This window comes from Chroicocephalus ridibundus, chromosome 19 (assembly GCF_963924245.1).
Source record: "Chroicocephalus ridibundus chromosome 19, bChrRid1.1, whole genome shotgun sequence".
NCBI lineage: Eukaryota > Metazoa > Chordata > Aves > Charadriiformes > Laridae > Chroicocephalus > Chroicocephalus ridibundus.
Genome location: NC_086302.1, coordinates 2,356,180 through 2,378,803, shown reverse-complemented (window position 1 = coordinate 2,378,803; position 22,624 = coordinate 2,356,180). Strand labels below are relative to the sequence as shown.

General features: G+C 40.7%; 1 protein-coding gene across 7 annotated transcripts in view; it reads right to left on the bottom strand.

The window, feature by feature from the left end:
• The window catches only part of ZMYM4 (zinc finger MYM-type containing 4), a 49,134-nt gene that overhangs the window by 9,794 nt on the left and 16,716 nt on the right, over positions 1-22,624 (bottom strand). For 3 of the 7 annotated variants that reach the window (XM_063356139.1, XM_063356142.1, XM_063356143.1), the window contains 22 exons: positions 22,057-22,227; positions 19,188-19,266; positions 18,507-18,759; positions 16,745-16,919; positions 16,416-16,628; positions 14,938-15,088; positions 14,156-14,271; positions 13,753-14,025; positions 13,110-13,260; positions 12,666-12,838; positions 12,163-12,313; positions 10,399-10,539; positions 10,068-10,105; positions 8,730-8,874; positions 7,618-7,733; positions 7,097-7,268; positions 5,979-6,032; positions 5,691-5,870; positions 5,077-5,171; positions 4,340-4,511; positions 2,472-2,623; positions 1,009-1,120 (listed from right to left, as the gene is read on the bottom strand). In XM_063356139.1, coding sequence (XP_063212209.1) covers positions 1,009-1,120; positions 2,472-2,623; positions 4,340-4,511; positions 5,077-5,171; positions 5,691-5,870; positions 5,979-6,032; positions 7,097-7,268; positions 7,618-7,733; positions 8,730-8,874; positions 10,068-10,105; positions 10,399-10,539; positions 12,163-12,313; positions 12,666-12,838; positions 13,110-13,260; positions 13,753-14,025; positions 14,156-14,271; positions 14,938-15,088; positions 16,416-16,628; positions 16,745-16,919; positions 18,507-18,759; positions 19,188-19,266; positions 22,057-22,227 — 3,283 coding nt within the window. Of the gene's footprint in view, positions 1-1,008; positions 1,121-2,471; positions 2,632-2,982; positions 3,065-4,339; positions 4,512-5,076; positions 5,172-5,690; positions 5,871-5,978; positions 6,033-7,096; positions 7,269-7,617; positions 7,734-8,729; positions 8,875-10,067; positions 10,106-10,398; positions 10,540-12,162; positions 12,314-12,665; positions 12,839-13,109; positions 13,261-13,752; positions 14,026-14,155; positions 14,272-14,937; positions 15,089-16,415; positions 16,629-16,744; positions 16,920-18,506; positions 18,760-19,187; positions 19,267-22,056; positions 22,228-22,624 lie in introns of all 7 variants that reach the window. The other 4 variants (XM_063356146.1, XM_063356141.1, XM_063356145.1 and 1 more) reach the window with 4 other exon arrangements.

Genomic DNA, 22,624 nt, shown 5'->3' with positions numbered 1-22,624 from the left:
GGGTGCATGGAGAACCACGCTGTGGAACAGCATGATCTTCCAATACCCGGAGAATGGAGAGAAGGATATAGAGGCAGATCGCAGACACCAGCAGAATCTCGCGAATTTCTAATTTGACTGTATTGAACCACAGTCAGCCAACTGCGAAATGTGTAATTCCTAAGACATGGAGCATGAGTTTAAAATGTACCATCACATACACAAATAGCCCACTGAGATAATCAAAGTCAATTAGGAAAAGGAGATATGTGGCTTGTAAGAGATTTGTTGTGAAAAAAAGATCACGGTATGCAGCAGCCCACAAGTAATTGGATTATTTCTGTCTTAAGTAAGAAATTAATTTTCTAAACGAAAAGCCAGTGGTGGATGCACGTATGGAGTTGCCAACATCATTCAAGTTTCTCGCCGATACTCTGATAAAGATCTTACGTAGTAATACGGCTGGTGTCCAGCTTTACAAACAGCACGATCATACTTGAAGACCAATTAAAAATATCTGCAGAATTTAGGATCTCTCAAATTGGAAGTGACTGAGGTGAGAAGAACTTGGAGTTGAGGAGTCAGACAAGATTCCAATGATTTGCTAATGTGATCCTTGGATTTATCAGAAGGAGTATTTCCAGTACCAAGAGGGAAAATACCAGTGCAACCGTACATGGTATTTGCAGTAACTCACCTCCAATACTATATACAGTTCTGGCTACCTCTATTCCAAAAAGATTAGCTAAAACTTGATGGAAGAGAAGAACTACCACGTTGACTACAGAACGGGAAACCTTTCTTTCAACAGGGTTGAGAGATCAATCAGAGGCAAAGGTATATTTAATCTGTAACTAGTAGAGACAGACATAAAACCGATGACGCTAGTCTACCACAAACAATTACATGGTGGAGAAAGAAGACTAATGTGAATGCCTCAGATCACATTCTTCTTCATGGCATTGAGAAAATATTAATTTATAATACGGCTTTGTCATGCAGCTACACAAAACAAAATAATTGTCCTACCATTTGGAAGAATTGTAGGTTCCCAGATTTTCAAAAGTTTTGTAAGTTCAATCATAAACCTGGAATAGGGCTCGGTAAAAATGTTATCTATTCTACCATTCTCAAACAGGTACTACAAGAGAAAAAAAGGAAGACATACAGTTTGTGATTATAGAACATTGCAGAGAAGATACAGGCCATCAGATTCTTTTCCTTTCTGATGTCCCAGTGTCTTACGGTCCAAAACACTTTGTTGAACTCTTCAGTAAGATACCAAACCAAATTTTCTGCAGGGACTGGGACCTGCCCAGTATGAAATGAGAGATCTAGGCAAGAATTATTTTTAATATTCTGAGCTCTAGAGCCATTTTCTGAAAAATCATCATCCTCTAAGTGTCAAATATTCTTGAAAAAAGTCTGCCTATATAAACCAGGAGAGTTACTGAATACCCTTCTATTGAGAAGAACTTCACATGCTTACACCTCCTGCCAATCAATACAGGCCCAGCACTAGGCTGCTGAAATAGCTCGACGTACAGCATCAATGTGGAAGTCTCTTAAATTCCTGGCAAGCAGCAATTAAAAAAAGAGTTTTCTACAAGCCAGGAGTGCGTATCAATAAGTTAGTCAAAACTGAAACACACAAAAAGGCTGATACTCCTAGACCTCATCAATGGCACTTAGAATTTCAACTCTTACTTTTTTTTTTTTTTAAAGCATAGCCAGGAAAAAAAATAATTACTATAATTCCATGCCTAGTCAAATGATAGGTTTTACATTAGTAGTAGCTTTTGTTTCTTTATCTCCACTGACTGTTTAAGGAAAGGAACAAATAGTCTACTCTAAAAAATAAGTCATTAACAGAAATATACTGAACTGAGACACTGAGTTTTCAACAGAACTTAATATTATTCTACAACTGTTCTGCAACTGTTTCAAACTGCTGTATACAGGCAGATAGCAAGGACTCATTACATTACTCTCAACATTCACCAATTACAATGCTATTATTCCCATTTTATTTTTCCAGTGAGTGTTGCCAACACAACAGGTACCTGTCTACCACCAAAGGGGCTCAGTCCTTGTTGGGGAACCTTTTCCATGTAAACTTGTATATTAGAAGAGCATTGTGCAACTATTTTAGATCCAAAACATTCCATCACAAAGCATTTCTGAGGAGACTCGTGTTTCTGCAAAACTCTCCGATGCGTGAAAAGAATAAAAAAGGTACCAAGATTTGTCTAGGCAGAAACACCTTGCCCTCCAGGCCACGCTCCTCCCAACAGAAGCAGCTCATTCACTCTAACCATCAAAAGGTCCAGACAAATTAGTCAAATATGGGATTAAGACAGACTAAGAATAAAACACTAAAAAGATGCATTCTTGCCCCCTCTACAAAACCCAAGCACCTACACGGGACTATGGATATAAGGCACAAATAACCAGAGTGAGTTTCTCAGTAACACCCCAGTTCCCTGAGTTACCTGCTGAATTCCAAGGCACAAGTATAAAATGCTGTCAGGATCATATTTTTCTCCATTTGGTCTCCGCACCTCTTGAATAAACTGGCACAAGCCAAAACTCAGCTCAGCAAAAGTGCATGAGAGAATGTCCTCCTTGAGTTTCACAGGACGAACTGTGGCGAAGAAAATTATTAGAAAAATTAATTTAATTCAGCAGATTAAATCTTCACACATTCCTTATTATTTCACATGGGCAGAACTGTTAAATCTTCTATCTCATACATGAAGTACCCTGTGTGAGTAGACTTGTGACCTATTTCCTATCTGTTTTCTAACAATTAAATGAGGGTTTAGCCAATAAAACCCAAACCATCAGCACATCCAGGCAGTAACTGAGCAATCAGGCTGCAGGTACGGAAACTGAGCCATTTAAATGTTAGGGATTTTGCAGAACCCAAAGATGTGGCCTGGCAAAGGCTGCGTGTGCTCGAGGCTGGCAGGGTAGGGCTGATAAACAGGCTTCCCCTCTATAGCTGGACTCAGGGAATCAAAAGACAGATCTTGAGCATTTCCTAATAGTTCTGGAGACGAGCTGAGTGCAGCATATTCAACTCCTGACAGGGAAAATGAGTTTAAAGGGCCACGTGTGGGATTCAGAAAGGGGAGCAGAGCCAGCAGAGAATCAATCGATCAAAGAATCTTCAATGCAATTTCCAGGCTCGGTTGCTCCGCACCTTACAGAAGTGCCTGCCTGGGACACGCTGGGAACCTTGCTGGGAGGGGCAGGGGCGGACACGGTCTCCTGGGACTGACTGCAGTACCTGCTTCCTTAGCCACGAGGAGAAAACACAGTACCTCCTGGGATTACTCTTCTTCTGGGAAACAAAACCCAGCTGTTCTCATGTAATGACGTGACAAATTCCAGATAAGAGAGGCAAAAGTAGATCTCGTTCTAACTAGAATTTTTCCCTTTGGGATCTTACACCAGCCCTGCCACGCTTAGTTCTTTACATTGCAGAAGTATTTAACATGGTTTGCTCTCTTCCCCACCATCCCCAAAGAGCTCACTTATATTCCTAACTCAAATTCTCTCCTTGACTCTGAAAATTTGCCCACAAAACTCTCAGTACAAGCATGTAAGCCAAATGTGAGACCAGGGAAAAGGGGAATTAGACATTGCCAAATCCCAGGACTGCTGTGCTTTTGTAAAAAAAAAAAAAAAATAAAAAATAAAATCCCTAACTAGAAAAACAAACAAAAGTGACATTTATATTGTCAGTATTATCTGTCACCCTAGTGAGACATAAGGAACAATTCACATCTTTTAAAGTTAATTTCCGACAGGTTGCAGCACAGAATGAGTAGACTTTTGGAAAGTTTCTTTCCAGCTGTGAGGCCTAGAAATAAAGTGTTAAGATTTTAACTTTGTAGCACACGTTGTTTTTTTACAGCAAACAGTTATGCTGACAAACAAATACTTTGTGAAGGCGTCAGCTACAGATGCAAAAGATGGGGCCAAGTTAGTGGTGTCAACTTAGAACTACGGCTCAGTAAAACTGCAGCTGCATACAGCATCTCTTCTACAAACCAAGAACTACCACATGCAAATGAACACAATGTGGAGGTTAAAAAACTGACATTTCTAATGTTGAAAAGAAATCCGGGTTTTTTTTATAGTTTGTTTTAATAGGTAGCAGATCAATTAAGAATGCAATAGCTATGATTTTTAAATGCATGAAAAGACGTAAGAGAGTATTCCATAAAATCTTTTCTCCACTCATGGATATTTTAAAACTCAGTAGTATTCAATCCTAATTTTTATTTGAGCATATCCTGCCGAGTGCTCTTTAAGTAAGTATGTCTGTTTCCACTGAGAGAGACAAATGTACCGGAAAACTTCAGGTCCCCTTGTTCCTCCTGTGCGTTTTTCCATTGGACCCAGTTTTTCCAGGCGTTTACCCCGTACATGTACTTCAGGGTCATCCCAGAAACGGAGCATCCCGGGTAGGAGCCCTGCATCAGATTCCGGGGCTCTACAGAAACTACTGACTTCTTCCGTCCCTACAGGCAAACAACCAAATCAAAACAAATACACATTTAATAAGCTCTTTGTCTATGGAGGCATAACTTGATTTCACATAAACAGGCCGTTATGCTGACATGATAACAAAATCCTGCTCTCACGACAGAATCTGAATGAATATATAAGTATTTTTAATATGGGGACAAATATGAACCACATTTTACGGAAAAGGCGCAATAAAATACAGTAATTCTCACTGTGATAAATACGCACAGAAATATATTCCTCTCTAGCTACACAAGAAAAAATTGGTTCTTTCCCGTAGATTATGACACTGCTTAAAAGACATCTCTTTTGGAGTTTTTTGAAGCAATACACATTTAAAAAATGTTCTGCACTAAGAAGAGCATTTATTCCACCTAGTTGCAGAGGGTAAGGAAAGAAAATCTTATCTCGTGTAGCAGAACAGGAACAAATATACAGCATAGTTAAATGGAATTGTCATTTTCACCCTAAAGCAGTATTTTTTACTTCTGAGAATAAGCATGCACATAATGTTATTGCTTCAAATGAACAGAACGTGTTCCAGAAGTACTTTCTTACCCGTCTCTTTGGCTGCGGGAAGCCATCTCTATGTCTCCTTCTTGCTCGTGAACGTGAATGCAAACCCAGTCCTTTACTGAGAGGGTCAAATGAGTCTGAAGTCAAATCAACACCATTAAGAGCTTAATTATATGATTTAACAGCCCAGGTAGAAGTGTCAGATACTACGGAATACCTTACAGTTGGCAATCACACCCGTATATTCAAATAATGCTTTACCTTTGAATCGTTAGGCGATATAAGTCCCTTCTGTATAAAGGAAGTAAACTCTCAGAAGAGGAAAAAAGCCCCCCCAGACAGTGGCTGTACTTTTTCAGGCAAACGTATATTCTGCTGCACCGGGGACACAAAAGCGGTAGTCCAAAGGAGTCAAGCAAGGTTACCTGCGACTCCTGTCGGGGGTTCTGCAGAATGCTGCCTTTAAAGACAGCAATAATATTTTTAAAATAGTAATTTATTAATTAGTAGAGCTGATATATTGCTGCAGCTTTAAATATCCAATCTTACGAAATGAACACACACACCCTTCACAAGCAGACTGCTGGTACAATGCTTACGCAGAAAGTTGTGCGTGTTTTTATACAGCAATGCATTTTTCTTCACGTTATACAGACCTGACGGAAAATCTGCCTCCAGGTCCTGTTCCACATCACCTTTGGAGAACTGCTTCAGTTCCGGCTCTGGCTCCGGCAGGGCATTTGATCGTAAGGCGTAGTGATTTAACTCATCCTCCCAGCTGTGCGGAGTGGACACCGCTTCGGATTCCAGATCTCCACTGTATGTGCTACCTTGGTCTGTAATGAGAGTGATCAGATATACCACATGCTATAGCAAAGGGCAGACGAAACGAGGAGTTTGCAAGAGAAGATACAGATTTAACAAAAAAAAAAAATCCAACTGACCTTTCTCAAATATCTTGGGGTCCAGGAAGAGCTCATGCTCAGATGTTTGAGATCCTTAGGAAAAAGAAGGAAATCTGTATCTACAAATGACCGACAGCTTACATAACTAATACAAAATACTTTGAACACCAAAAAACTATGTATTAAGTCATAATACTAACACACACACACAATGCCTCTTTTCCTCCACTAGAGTTCTCCTAATAGCGTTCTACCTTGGTCATGCTGTTACGGGAGAAACAGAAATGCAGACTAACCCATGTCTGCTTTTCCAAACGTTTCCATCCCTCTGCATTTGTTATTTGAGTCATCTGTAGACAAGTAAGACACTTTGTTGATTTCTTTTCAGCTTGTTCCACTTTTATTACACGGGATGACCACTGTCCAACACTTTCTAACCTCCGTCACCCTCCAAGAATTCACCATAAAAAGCCTGATAGGAAAATATTCTTGTAAAACAGCTGCTCTGTCTTCTTGATTTTGACTCCTTCTGCTAATGCACGATGTACTGATCTGGAGATTACCACCTCTAGCAATCTGTTACTGTCAACAAAAGTCAAATCAGCGCCTAGGATCAGGGAAAGGGAACGCCAAAGACATTTAAACCACTGTCAGTGCTCGGTATCTAACGTGGGTTCTATGCTAAGCGTAGCTCTACTGAATATTGACTGCTAAAGCTCTGTGAAATGAGAAAAGCTTCAGAAAGGTGCAGGGATAACCAGCACCCGAGACGGGAACTATGGAGGAAGAGTAAATTAATCTCAAAAGAAAACATGTTTTCAAAACAAAGAATAGAATATTGTACACAGAGACAAAACTATCTCCAGATACACAGTTCAGCTGAATTCCCAGAAGGCCGCCTCATTTTAAAAGAATAAGTCATCAAAGTTGCTGAGACATGACATAAGCATTATAGTCCTGTCTGGGTTGGCACTTCACCTGCACGAGTACTTTTATTGTGGAAAATAAAAGTTGGTAAATCAACAGGACCATTTAACTTGGCATGCCGACTGGGGAGCGGCCACTATCGACCCTACATCTATTTCTCTACCTGTTTCCCATGACGAGAGGACCCCCATCTCATTGCATTTCGTTTCCTTTTTAAAAACATCACTTACCACCATGAGAGTGTGTTTTTTCTTTCTCCTCATCTTCTGCAATCATTTCTGCCATCTGAAGGAGATCAGCTTCAAATGGATTTGTGGGAATTTTTTCCTTGATATCCTGAATAGTTTCAATGATCTTATCAGCACTATCCAGGGTAGTTGGGAAGAGCATGGGAACTGGGACCTATGGAACACATGGAAAATATTAGAGTATGTTTGGGGGTGAAGGGAAACAGCAAATACACAAAGGAGATTCCTCTCATTTAATCTTATATTTATTTTAGGACTACTGAATTTAATTTTAAAATAACTCCAGACTGGACAATTGGTTTCTTTTCTGCAACAACCCCACAAATGGGTAGTTTTGTGTGAAGATGTTTAACCCAACATGATGTGATAAAGAAAAAAATGGCTTCAAGGACTGCAAATGCCACTTGAACGACTAGTCACAAACCCCAGTGACACTGCTCTGTGTCCTGTTCAGCACCAAGACTGCAAACCAGTTCTCTAGTGAAAACTGAAGCATAACTTACAGGTACTGGCATCCCAAGTGGAACTGGTGTGTACTGAGTGTAGAGATGAAGGGGCACTGGCACAAACACCGGTACAGGAACGGGTACCACAATGATCTGGGGTTGAACTTCTTCTTCTATCAAAAATAGAACAAACCAAAAATTGTTTAACCGTATGACTGTCTAGTACACTCCAGAGCATCCATGGTAATTGTTTGGACTTCCGCTGGTAACTCAGTGTGCACAGTGCCGCGTCTTGGTTCACAGTCACCTTTCACTTCAGCGCTGCTGTAACAAGTATTAATACTACAGTTTGGAAATAAACAGCACTGTGACCTTATACACGAATGCTGGAAGGAAGAGCGGAAATCAGTATTGAATACATTCAGGTAAACGTTGTGTTACAGCAATTATCTCACAAGTAACTACAAGACCATAAGAAGGTACCATTAAAAAACTAACTACAGTCTTCCCACTTAACTTTGTCGTCCTCATTACGAGGTTTAGATTAACACTAGATACTCTGCTTCTATAGTAACAATGATGAAAAAGCCACTCCTCAATGACAGACTGGACTACGTAACAGCCTTTGAAGACGTTTGTTTCCTCCTGCCCAGAGGGGGAGCATAGAGCAAATATGTATGAAATTATCCTAGCAATAGGGACTTAATTTTCAGAGGTATCTGCATCTAATAATTAAAGGAAAGTGAAAGTTGAAACAATCTTTGAGAAATCATGAACTTTACTAAAGTGAGTCCGCTCTTGTGGCTTGTGCTGTCAGAGCTGGGAATTCAAAAATTCCTGCCTGAGGAAAACAAGCTCACTCTGTAGCCTTTTGCATGTCACTTAACTACTGCACTTCATTTTCCACAGTTAAGACGACTGCAGAATGCTAAGGATGAATTAAAGCAAATCTCAAGATTCGTCACACACGAAGCTTTAAGGATTTCAAAGAATGGCAAATGTTTTACATCTGTAAGGCAAACTGCTACTTAGAAAACACCGTAAGACAATCTGAAAACTATTTAAGTTTTTAAAATATGCTAAAAACATTCTCTGTTACATAAATCATGCATTACTCTCTCACCTGCAATACAGACTTACATAAAATGGGTAGGAGATTAGATACGTACCTGTCTGGCATTCTTTGTTTTGTGTGTGAGGTTTGCAGGAGGTGGCCTTAGTCTGTGTGATTGGCTTGCACAATAATGCTTTGTTTTTTAGAAGCCTGGGTGGTTGCGATGGTGGCAGCTTTAGGGCATCTGTCTGAGTACTAGCCTGTTTGGAAAAACACAAACGAGGGCAGAGTCGGTATTGGTTTGAAGGACATCATAAAATTAGTATTTGTTCTCTACTATGCGAGGTTGAACAATTTAAAATGCTCCTTGCTGATAAAAATGATAATTTAAAAACAATCGCAAAAACAGCTTGCAAATGTATTTGGCACCTTCTGGTCTTCACCTCAATTTATTTTAATCAAGCAATAGAGTATTTTTCTGTTAACAGTGCAGCGAGCAAATCTGCAAGTATGTTTGGTTTCTGTAGTCAAACATCCTCTATAAACTTTTGACCTTGGAATCTCACTGCTGGCAGGGATCTAATGAGGACTTATCTTAAGATACTTTTAATGACTAAAATTTTGGCTGATACAGATAACCAAAAACCGTAGTAAAGTGATGTGAAACTACTGAAAAGAAACTGAGGTAAAAATAAACACAAACACAAACGCTGGCAGTTATCAGTATCACTTCCTGATTACACACAGACTGACGGTTTGCGCTTGTACTGAGGTCACGTCCTGCTAACTGTATTTTCAGTCATGCATTCAAACACCAGGGAAAATTCATACTCTAATCCATAAATGACACTTCAGCTAGAAGCAAGGCTGTCAGTCTTTCAGAACCTAAGAGCTATGTAATAAAATCTTCGTATTTTAAGACAGCTGCAAGATGTGTACTACATACCTCAAATTGCTCAAGAATAAGAACTCTGAGTTATTCCCAGAGAAGAGGAGACAATGGCTCCCTGCAGCTCCGTCACCACACTACCAGGGGGTGGGGAGGGAGAGCCGAGCTGCAGGAGCTGGGTCAGGTCAGCCCCAGCGGCCCACGCCGGTCCCCTTCCTCCCACACTAGTCCTTCGGACACCACATCCCACCTCTGGGCACAAAAGGTGGCCCCAAGTACAGAAGCCACACAGGAACTGCTTGAGAACTACATCCATCTCAAGAGCTACAATTTGACAAGCTTTGTCTTAAAACATCTAATCAATCTGCCTGTGGACACAGACAGACTTTATACACACAGGCTCTATGCATTTTAACAAAAGCATCTGCAAGCTGGATGAATTTTAGATCCCAATCACAACTAGGAAAAGCAGTTACAAAATGACGCTGCAAAATTCTTGGATACTTTACTTGTTATGGTACAATCTGGGTGAAAGTGAGAAAAAGAGTCTCTCGTAAAACTTACATCTCCTATTATTTTTGCTGTCACTGTAGGGACTGCACCTGCGAAGAAAAAAAACACAACAGCCCGTGTACTTATCATCAAGGACCATAACCCATACTCCACCGAGGTCAAGAGAAAGAATTCCCATTAAACCTCATTCCCTGGTGTACGTACATAAATTTAAGTCATTATTTATACCTAGATAAAGGAAGGACAAAACTGTAACCATCTGCGCTGATGTGAAGCATAATGAAGGAGTGGCTGATGTCCTCAGTGGAAGAGATCCCTGAACAATTAGAGATGTTCAGGAATAGAGATTTAAAAGTACAAGCATCATATTCAGCAGCCTTACCCTGTAAAACATTGTTGGAGTTAACCGTAGGCTGGGCAGCAGGGGTGCTGGCAAGGGACACCACGTTTGCTATGACAGGAGTGGAGTCCTTTCTCAAAGAAGGGGGGCCTGATGAGGAAGCTGGTGCCATAGAAAGGTTTGCTGGACAGAGTGAACAGAAGAAAACTAAAATAAGCATAAGATAATTTATAACGCATCATTTCTGAAACAACACCCACCCTCCAGATTTATCTCCAAATGAAAAAGCTTGCGGCGTGAGAAGGGAATGTAGGTGTCAAACTGCAGCGTTTCAGTTGAAATAGGAGCTGGTTCCACGAGCAAACTTAAGCTGTTTTTCAGTCACTGAAACATTTCAAAAGTTCACCGCAGCATCAAAGCAGCTTTCTCTTTGTAACAGTATGTGCACTGCAGCAGCACTCAGGAGACAGGAGGACTGGACGCCTCACTGTGCCCGGTACTGGACGTAGGTAGTATGGCAGACAGCTGAGGTCCTGACAAATAACGAATGAGGTGAATTTGATCAGGCTCTCACAATTAGAGGAATTCTTAGGTTCTTTCCATTTGAAAGCACCGTCCGTTACCACATTACCATGAATGACCACATTTCGTCACAAAATACTGTTCTGAGGCACCCCATTACCCTGTCAGCCCGGGTTCAGAGGGATGCCCGGAGGCAGTTCTGTCACGGCGCTGCACGCCGACCTCAGCTGAAGGCGCAGGCACGCTCCTGGAGGAGCGGACCCCCGACATGCTCCGCTGTCCTTACGAACAGCCACATGCACCCACAAGAAAGGAATGTCTCATGGTATAGGTACGGCCTGAAAGTATAAAGTTACTTCTCTATTACTCTTCATCAGGGAAAACAGCTCCCCAACGTAAGCAGCACACACGCACAAAGCTGAAGAGCTGAATATGGCCTGGTGGCTCCTATAAACTTTCAGTTAATATTCTTTATTGCTTGTTGGGTACCTTACTGTTGCAGTCACCATCACTCAGTGGGAGATTATGCCCCTCTTTAGGATCAGTGCTACTCCTGCCCTTTGCTTCGCTTCCTCTTCCTGTCTTTGTGGGCCTTTCTTCCTTTCTTCCCTTGGCATTTCATTTCCTACAGAAACTCACGGTTCCTATTCCTGTGGGCTTCATTCCCACCCTCCTTCCCATTCCAGCTGCTAAAATAATGAGCAAGGAAACAGCTACAGCACACATGAATCTTGGCATTACACTTCAAGAATCAACGCTTAATGACACAGAAATGGTAACGCTTCATATGCCTCCAAACTACATAGAACTGGCTGCTTTAGTTCATAGCTGGAAGTTTGTATTTCCAACCACTACGTCTACCAATTTCACTATATTTTTTGTTCGTTAAATGAACATTAACATTCTACTGTATCTGGCTCTGTCTTACCAAGTACAGGAGACAAGCTAAGTATTTAATGTGTCTTCAAAAGATATCAGTTCATTTTACCCCAATGAAATGGGCCTTTCTTTTATGAAAAAGTGATTGAAAAGTAAATGCTTTTGTTCCATCTTCCTTAAAATCACAATCTAGATTTGGTATATGAAGCAATCTCATCTCATACCTGCAGAAGTTTGAAATTGTCTGAAGCAAGAGAGAGATCTAAATCCGAGCCCACTCAATGGCAATGGGCAAGCCCCCCAGCAGAGGGTGCGTTTCAAAAAGTTCACTGAATCCAGTTTCCAAATAAATGCTTGTATCGCTACCATGCACAAAAAGGCAACACTATTCCAAGCCTCTTTTACCTGTGTTGTTTGGGGGTGGAGGGTCAGAAACACTTTGCTGATTACAGAACAACAGAATACAGAGCAGATTGCAGAAATGCTTGATCTCCCCTTGCCATTTCATGGACTCGCTGAGTTTACCTTGTCTCTTACAACCATCACACTTTGCCATCTAGGAAAACAGAGCGAGGGAGAAATTAAACACACTTGTAACAGCAACAAGGAGTATGTGTATAAAAACCTCTTTACACCCTGCTCAGCAAATACAGTGTAAAGAGATCTGCATCATTTTTGCAGTGAAACGCAAAACAGCAGAACCTTCAGTCCCACAACCCACGCTAGGTTTTCTCTATATAGAAAACTGGTACTCAGAAGTTAAGGATTTACTCGTCTCTCACATACAGAAAATACATTCCATGGACACAGAAGTCAGCTACAGGCAGCTCACACAGCTCCTAACTTACAAAGGTTCTTTTGCTAACATGCTTATAATCCAGAGGATGCTATGTGAGAATATCGCTTACCTGGTAAAACAAGACTGTGAATTTAGACATGCACTCCTCTGAGCAAAATTCCTCCATTTTCCCCCCAAAGTGATTCTGGACCAGTTTGGGGGAAGTCTGTAAACAGTAACTGCACATTTTACAGTGGTTTCCCCAGCGTTTAGCCAAGTCATGTTTATAGAGCAGTTTACAACCTAAAAGAAGAGAGAATAGCAAGAAAACAAAAGATCCTTCAATATCAAAATGACACTTCCTCGGCACTTCTAGTTCTTATATTTAGTTATACCTGTAATTGTTGAAACATACCATTAAAATGTAAAGCGTCAACAAAGTTCTGTGTTTCTAAACCTAAAAAAACCAGTTTCCTAACCTAAAAAGATTAGGTTTCCCTTAGTATCACTAATAACGTTAAGGCAAAACACTTCTGACTTGATTAATCTGAGACTCAGTCTTGCCCTTTCTTACCTTCACTACAGAATGTCTTATCTATGCCCGAGAACCGCACTGTCTCCTTGATGATTTTCTCAATTCTGCAGTATTCACACAATGCCATTACGCTGCTCCTCTTCTTATACTCATCACAGCAGGTCTTCCCACAGAACTGGAACATTTTACCCTGCAACACAGCCAGAACATTTTGGTTTCAACGCTTCACATCCCAGATAATATATTTTAATAGTTAATAAAAACTCAGAAGCATATTTATTCCCTTGGAAATCAACAACTGAAAGCACTAGCAAATAAGTCTCCCCATTTATCTTTGTAACAAAGACAACACAATTTTCTGCCGAAAGCCCTCACTGATGTGCTTTGTCTTGGAATTAAAAGGATCATCTCTGGGACCAAGAATCAGGAATGTGCTTACCTAGCCAGGCAATCACAGGGTTTGGCTTTTTGGGAGGGGTTTTTTTTTCTGTTTTTAAGATCAAAGAGCTAGTATCAGTATTAATTCTGATAATGGTTAAATGATACCAAAACCAGTTCTCAATTCCTCCACGGCATGTCATAGTAAGCAATAGAGCAGTACTGACAGATCATTGTGTATAAGCTAGAATTTCCTGGGTTTCTGTTGAGAAATATGAGCTTGAAAAGCCCTAATCTTTATTACCTTGTAGTCAAGCAGTTCGGGTTTGGTTGCAAACAGTCTGTTGCAGTGCTGACACCTGAGTTTTACAACAGGGCGGGCAAAAGTGACTTGCTGGGACTGGGCAGCCAGCCTCTGGAGACCAGCTGCAGCGGAACTGCTCATGGAGCTGGGGGACACAGTCGAGGTGGTGCCACCGGCCGAAACCGTTGCCCCCGAGGGAATGCTTACAATGACTTGACCTTGTGACAGAGGTACCACTGAGGAGTTCATTCCTGCAGGCTTGTTGAACAAATTCTGCAGGAAAGCAAATTGAGGAATAAACTTTATTTTACAATATTACGTATTTCACCCATCATCTCAGACACTTACACCATCAATTTACGATTCTATTAATTAAGCTAAGAAGAAATCCTAGATGTCACACCTGAAAAGCTACTACACAACTGTAGCTGCAAAAATTGCGTATGCTCCCATCTGACATAGCCAAGTGATACTGAGGGTTTGCTGAAGTTTTACAGCTGTTGCACTGAACTTGAACACCTGAGGGTGAAACAGAGAAGAAAAAGTGATTTACGCAACACCAAGTTGTATTGCAGATAATTCTGCACTGTGCATATAAAACCAGAGAATCTGAATGACAAGCCAAGGTACACACAGAAACCCAAGATGAAGTTTCTACAGATTCAGAAGCAGACACCGCAGCTGCGGTGCCCGTTGCTTGCCAGATCCTTTAATTAATCTCCCAGTATCCCAAGGATGTCAGTAAGCATTCTTCTATTTTACAAGAAAAATAGCGGAGACTACATTTGCCTGGCTCAGTGCAACATTAGGCAGAGGTAAATAAGCCAGTCGCCCTGGAGGACAGGGGCGGGACAGTCACGGCGGTGGCATGGCACATGTCCACAGAAGTGGATTTGTCTAGCTGGGAAACCCACCAGCTGCACTTGCAAGAGCAGAAAACAGATTAAGGTTAATTGTCGTATTTAAGCTCTCTAAAAACAAAGCTGAAATGGCTGTACTGTCACTGTTAACGTTTATCTATGGTGGGAAGCCCTCAAGTTCCCACCTCAGCACCTCCATTGAAAAGAAAGAAGCCACTTCCCACCCCCCCCAAAAAGAATATCAGCCTTAACGCTCAAGACAAATTATGTCTGGGTATCAGCTACGTGAAATTATGCTTCTAAAGAAGTAAAAGGATGAACTTACCTGCAGAAGTAACCATTTTTACTCTGTACGCTGACAAGCAGTTAACAGAGCAAAACAGTTCAGTTTTTCCCAAGTTACTCGTGCTCTCTATCATCTCCGCTGAGGACCTCAAAGATTTACACAGTGTGCAAGGTGTAATTTTAGCTGACTTCTGTGGAAACATGGAAATCCGTCATTCATTTGAACCTTAGTATTTTTATTAACCTGGAAATGAATCACTAGCATATAAAACGTGTATAAAAGCGTCTGTCAGTGCACTTAACACGGCACATATTTTACAGCTGTATTATTTACGATGCAGATACCCTTAGTGGAGGTCTCCGGTATGCTTGCTGGATTCACACCTGGGCTGCCTCTGATTCGGGGTAAGCGCTGCCTTTGCAGAGCGGTTTGGAATGTGCCTGGGCTGCCAGGGTGCCAACCACACTACGTGTTGTAGTAGCACGGATCAAGCACCTTGTATCAGACAACTTCAGGATCAAGCGCCTTGTATCAGACAACTTCAGGATCAAGCGCCTTGTATCAGACAACTTCAACTTTTTTGCTGAGAAGCAACATTTTGCTTATGATTGTTAATCCATCAGCTACACATATAAGCAATATTCCCATTTAACACATGAGAAAAAAAACAGAGAGGAGAAGGTTACTCTCTCACCCACAAAACCCCAGAAACTATCAGAATGGATCTGACAATTGAGCTGAATGTTTTTTAAAAATCAATAAAAAATAGGTAACACTTATAAGCTTTGAATGTACTGTATTTTCGGGAAGACTAACATATATGAGCTTTTCCTGAGAGATGCAAAAGCAGCATGAAATCCCCCTCCTTTCCAGATTATTTAATTTAATTTCCAGATTTGTTTCAGAGGACAACTAATGTAGGTAATTTTCTGGATGAAATACTTTCACCAGATTTTTTTTTAATCCATTAGGCCTTTCTTGGCCTAAGCGGCCTGAATAATGGGGCAGCAGAGTCAAGTCACAAAACGAAGTTACACTGTCTTATCAGAGGGCAATTTTTCCTAAAGTAATTGCATTAAAATAAGTCAGTCAAAAATAATTGAGCTATTATAATAAATTAAGGTTCTCTCAACTGCTCAGCTCTTTAAGAGGCTCCATTATAATCAAAATTTAAATATTAAACATTTAAAAATTATAATCCAAATTATCAACTAATTATTACTTTTCCTCTCCACTTAATTCAAATGCCACAACCTAATAGAGAATACTCAAACAGAGAGAGCATCTCAAAAGCTAAAAAAAGTCAGAGTCTGCTGCTGCTGAGTGGTCCTTCTGCGTCTCCTCTCACGCCGGGATAATCTGGTTCAGTGGTAAGGGAAGCAGAGCAACATGTTTGGGCAAAAGGAGTTATCTTAGACCAAGACAATAACTGAAATAATCAGCCAAAAAATTGGGTGTTTCTTAAAACACCCAAAATCTAATCGAGCACTTCTTTTTAATATTCTGTCAAAATATACCTGCTTGTACGCTGTCACACATGACGAACTGCAGAACTTTTTGGACTGTCCCTCTATCTGAAGCATGTGACACTGGCCAGAGCCGCTGTAGCAGTAGCCTCCGCAGTTCTCGCAGCAGTTCATGGTCAAGTTGTTGGCCGAGCGGAACTTGGAGAAGCAGGCGTCGCTGCAGAGCTTGTGTACAACGTTCTGGTAATTCACTTCATGCCTAATCTGGAAGAAAAGAAAGAATGCATAACGAGAATAGAAAGGATATGTTTGTTCTTCTCTGAGATAGCACGTTGCCCTGATCTAAAGGAAATTCAAATGACAAAGAACTTTGCAATTACCACGGCATTCTTCTGGCACATGCTGCACTTGGTCGAAATGCTGTTAGTATGAATAGTAACAACAGGTTTCCTTTTCAGTTCATACGTAGAAAGACAAGACTGGCTGCAGAAATCCTTACTGGAGTTTGTATTGTCAAACTGGGCAGTGATTACATCCTTTGGATTTAGAATGTCTCTATGGAAAAAAGAAAAACAAACAAACAGAGACAAAGAATTAAGGTTGGTTTCACGTCAAGTCACTGTCCTCTCTTTTTCTGCAGACTAAACATTCTCTAGAAGAGGGTGGATTCATTTCATTTAAAGCTTTTCTTTTTGCTGATCTAAGTACCTGACTTGATTTTTTTTTTTTCCTATTAGGAAAATAGGTAAGAAGTACAATTCTCAAATAGATATTTTGTGAAACATTTAGTACATGGACTTAGGAGTGATCAATAAATACATTGAGCTGTATCACTAAATCTTTTCAAAAGGAACTGGGAAAAGATAACTGTTTTGCAGAGTCTTTACTAAAAACAAATAAAAATTAGAAAGCAGGATATGTGGAGTAATTCCCTTTAACAGAGAAAATACCAATCATAACGGCGTAGGGAAAAACGAAAGGTCACAATTTCTATTCGCCATGTAGTTCAGTCCAAAATGGTCTGAAATGGAGCAGTATTGTAACTTTCCCCCTCTTATCTCCCATCTATAATTATGTTTATTTGTTGCTGGATTTAGCAAACTGAACTTTCTCCTCATCTCTTCTCTCTTTTGAAACAGTTGTGCACAGAAAAGTTTCAAAGCCCTTAAGTCAAAAAGCTAGGAGGAAATTTTTATATCATTTTCTTGGTTGGAAGGATGCCTCCTGCTCACTTGTCGTGTCAGAGGCAAACCATTTTTCAACAGAACAAAACCAAGTAACAGCCACGACTACTAAACTTTATTACAAGGCCTTTTCACACTGAGACAGCCAGTGAAAAGACTAATTAATTGAAGTCTTGAGTTTAAGTTCAGCTGACCTTGCAAAACCTAAAGTAATAAATTTGTTGTTGAAGAAATGATGAAGAAAGCAGCATTTCTTTTGCAAAGTAACTTTCATAACTAAAAATAACATGTATGAATAATTCTCCTCTATAAACAGACTGTAGCACCATCAGTCTGCAAAGTTATTTATTTGCCTCAAGTTATTGGTATAGTAATATGACATCTTAAAGAGTCAGCCACAAAGGTCTCCTTTTGTTAATTTGGAGCTAATACAAATGAACACAAAATGTTAATAATTAAAGTGTTTTCGGAACTGAAGGTTCAGGCCTTTTTTAGAATTTTTTTAGAATCTAAGGAAATATCCTGCCTCAAATACATTAATTTACCCATGTATTTATTTCATTTTAGGGATTTGGTAAACCTATTTTCATCTCGAAGGAATAATACATAAAATATATTTTTAAACGTACTTTTGTTAGTGATTTTGATAGTGCAATGACATTTTAACATGGCAGGAAAGCGTCGTACCTTTTCAAATAGAGCTCATTTAAATTAAAAAAAGAGAAGATGCACACTTCACAACAAGAGGTTTTAAACCTATGTGTGTGTAAAATCCAACTAACGAATTGGAACCGAAAACAGACAGACCAATTAACAATAACGGTATCGGCCACGATTTTTCTAAGGGAAGCATAACAGAAGTGGCAGAAACAGCATTTTGTGTAAAAAGAGAACTGAAGCCTTCCATTATCTGTTTGAATATCAATTATTACTAGAACAAATTAAAACACGGTCCTACTTTGAGCAGCTTGAGCAGGTTTTCTTGGTAGAAGCTGGTGGGCGAGGAGCTGGGACGGTGTATCCAGTGAGGCACAGTGTGGAGCAGAAGAGCTGGGTCGAGCCTTTCCTCTGGTACGCAGTTTGCCCCTTCTGCAGGATTTTTTTACAGCCAGAACAGGAAACCCGAACAGCTGTGCTTGGAACCGAAGGAAGCATTTTACTCATGCCAGAGGATGCCACAGCAGGCTGGAAACCTGATGACAGCTGTGGAGCTAAAAAAAACCACAGAGAAAACATAGAGTAACTGTTATGTATGTATTACACATAATTCACTTGTGTGCAGGGGGCAAGCACAAAGCTTCTGACTTCATTTGGGTTGTCAGGGTCTAAGGGAGACTTAAATAGCAGATGAACTCTCCACAAACACAGGCCCTGTGCTGGTTTTCTGCATAGTAGATTGTTTCAACTACTCTTAAGACTGAGAGTGCGCTTTTAACATCCCTTTCACATTCAATTTTCCTACACCTCAAAAATACAGTTATTTTTCAATCTCTGAATTTCATTGTCTCTAAAACAAACTAGTTCTTTTTTCCTTCTGGGGTTGGACACAGCAAACAAAAATGCAGAATAACTGCAAGACTATTTGCAAAGGTGATATATTTTACAGATTTAAATAAAGTTAGTCTTGCCTATTTCTTACCAAGAGGACTGCCACTGACTGAAAATACAGCACTGATTTTCAGCTCCCCTTCCTGAGATTTTGGCTGTTGGCCGTACTCCTAAAACAAAGGGAAAGGAAAAGGAGAACAAATACACACATGTAATAACAGGTGACATGATTTCCATTCTTTCATAATGCTGTATTGAATCTTAAGGTGCAGGAAGACACCAATGGGTCTCCTACGCCCGCTCCAAGGGCCAGCTTATAGATGATGTTGCTGCATGAGCACCACGCACAGAACCTGCTCAGAGGTTCACAGCAAACTACAACCACGAGTGTCACGTAGAAATGGAAAAGTGTGGCCGCCTGGTACATTCCCCTTTCCAGCTGTACTCCAAGACACCTCAGAATTCATCCAAAGCTTAGGAGAAATCTCCGCTTTCCATTCACACCAACGCTCCAGCCAGAAGTGCTTTGCAGTCCTTGCCCCTAGTCTGTGAAACAAGCTTTGTCTTCACATTCGTAGATGATAGTAATGAAATAGAACTGGGACCTAGACAGTGGGAAGCGTTCTGTACTTAACCATGAGCTAAGGACCTTGGAGGAGCGTAAGGTGAAGCTTCACAGCAGATCAAAGCTGGCACCACTACAGCCAGACCATCCCAGTCCCTGCTCAGACCGGCTTTCCTGAGAAGGGAATAACCTCACGTTTTCTACAGGATGAGAAAATCCCTACAGACAGTCGCTTGCGGAATAGCTGACGTACTACCAATTACTAGCGTCCTCCACAGCAGCTATTCATACTTTGACACCATGCTTTCTGCCCGTGCTCTCCCTAGAAACCTGAACCATAAAGCAGATTGTAACACTCTACATGTAAATCTTAATAGGCTGAAAAGCATAATCTCTTGGAACTACAGAGATAAGATTTAACCTACTTACAGTCATTTGAGAGCAGCGAGGGCATGATGTCATGTTATGACTGAGCTAAATTCACAGTTGCTGTCTGGCTGCAAGGTGAGCCAACTCAAAATCACTACGCAAAATTAAGCTCTCGCTTCTCAGGGGCAGTGAACTGCTGCCTCACCTCAAGCCACCTCCTAAAATCACACACTAACATCCACAAAATACACGCTTAAACTTAACGCTTCTCTTACTCTTGCGGGAAAATTACAAGTTTCTATACTAAGACAACCAAATTAGTTCTGAATGGGTTTCCCAGGAGAACAGGCAATGAATGGTATTCCTTCATTGTGTGAACCATCACACTCAAGTAAGAGAAGCTTTTAAGCTGTGTACGAGCATGGTGTGATGATGGGGTTTAAAGCACCATTTTTTTTTTTTCAATATTACCATTTAAAAACTAGCTACTTGCAGAAATACAGTTTTTTAAGCATTTTAACTTCAGTTTTATCCTTCGTCAAAACAAGTAAGAGAAACGGAGGCAAATCCTGACATCAACTGTGCGTGATCAAGCATAGTTCCACAGCAGCGCAACAGTGTTGAAAGCCAAGAACCTTCAGCCCCCACTATCGGTTACAGCAAGAAATGCTCTTATCTTTCAGGATGCATGAAAAAAATAAAAACCCACCACATTAGTTCCAATCTAAAGCAAAATAAAATGAACCTTCATCATTTCTCATACTTTTCCAGTATCAGGCAAAGTTGATAATTACAGGATTTTACTCCAGGAATTAATATTATGAAGAATACGATATTTGATATTTAAATTCTTCAAGTCTTCACTTTTACTTATCAATATGATCTTTGATAGCCACAGACATCTTGCATTTCATTCCAAACAAACCCCCACAGCAGATGCCATCTTGGGAGGACAAAATAGACAGATTTAACTAATCTACACATGGCTTGACATTATAATGCTCAAGGGAAAACGAAAACAATCTCACGGACACTGAACAAATCAGAAGGGCAGTGAAATCTGAATAGCTTCAAATACTTAGCTTACTTCTTTATTTTATTAAGCCAAGAGTATAATGGGAAAATAAGAAAAAATGTTGGGAAGACAGGCCCAGAGAGAAGGTATGGTCCAGCAGGGTACACAGAACGATGCCACAAAAACTACTGCCTGCACCGAACACCAGCACTCTGGTGCCGACGCACGTGGGATGAATCACCTTGGGAAGCTCTGCACACCTTTAACTGCATGTAAAGTTTGGCATGTAACCCAAATATTAGCAGTGAGGAGACAGGAATTGCAGCACAGATCGTGTCCCTGGTGTCACACGGCAAACCAGTGGCAAAGAGAGCGGTTAGAGCTCAGCAATCCTTGTCCCAGCACCGCTCAATCCATAGGTCAGACTTTCTCCATTTTGCAATTACTGAACTTTTACCTGCGTTGTCATAAAAAATGTCAGTCTCAAATGAGAAAGTCACTTAAACACATGCTAAAATTGACTTCACTGACGTGTACATATTTAAATATTTTGCTAAGATCTCTGAGTGTTAATTTAAAACAAGAACAAACAACAAACTACTCGCAAAGATAACGTTTAAGAGGGAAGCAGCAGCAACAGCACTGTTTCAACTACACATCTCTAACTATGACTGCTCACAAAGTATTCAGTAAAACATGATTTACATTTTCTCTCCCAGTGAGACCGAGTTGAGATAAAGCGTCTGTATTGCCACAGATTTAACGATGAAAGTTTTACAGCACTTTGCTTTGTCTCTAACTGATAAGCAAAACATTTTCAGCGACATGGTAACATGAAATCAAAAAACTGGGGGTTTGGGTTTCATGGTAGTATACGAGGGAAAAACCCTTCTACTAAACTATGTTCTTCAAGTTAAATTTCGGTCAACAAACCAAATAAATTGCTGAATTTACGTCCAGCTTATGCGGTCAGCTGTCAGACCAAAATGAGAAATGCAATGGGAAACTTACCTCGGAATTATCAGGTTCATCTTTAATTTTGTCTAATAGTCCCTGCTGTGGGGCCATAGCTTTATCATATTCGTCATCCAAAGGCTCCTCCTTAATTCTAATATTTGGTGCAAAGGAATTCCCCAGCTCTTGTCCAATAGATTCCTTACTAGAAAATAGGTAGCTAGACTCCTGAAACAATAATATGAAAAAGAATTCACCCTCCTGCATCTGCCACGAGGAGCTGGGCTGCTGCCAAGGGGAGTTTCTGTTGCAGACCAAGAGAAATGGGTCCTGCCACTGGAAGGTGGGAGAAATGATGGGCAGCAGCTGCTGCCTCTGTCTCCCTGCAGCACCCTCTGTCATCCCACCCCCAATCCTCGTCACTCCTCTGGACAAAGCAGAAGCCACCCAGCTCTCTCTAAGTTGGTTGTCAGTGGGGGGATTCGGCTGTTTGGGCAGTGTCTCCTGTTGATACAGCTCTTCCCTGTCTCGGCTGGAAAAAAGGCAGCAGGTCAGATGGACGCATCCAGGTCTAGCTTCGGCTCACCAGTCAGTCAGACCATGCTGAACATGAAAGTGGCTAGCA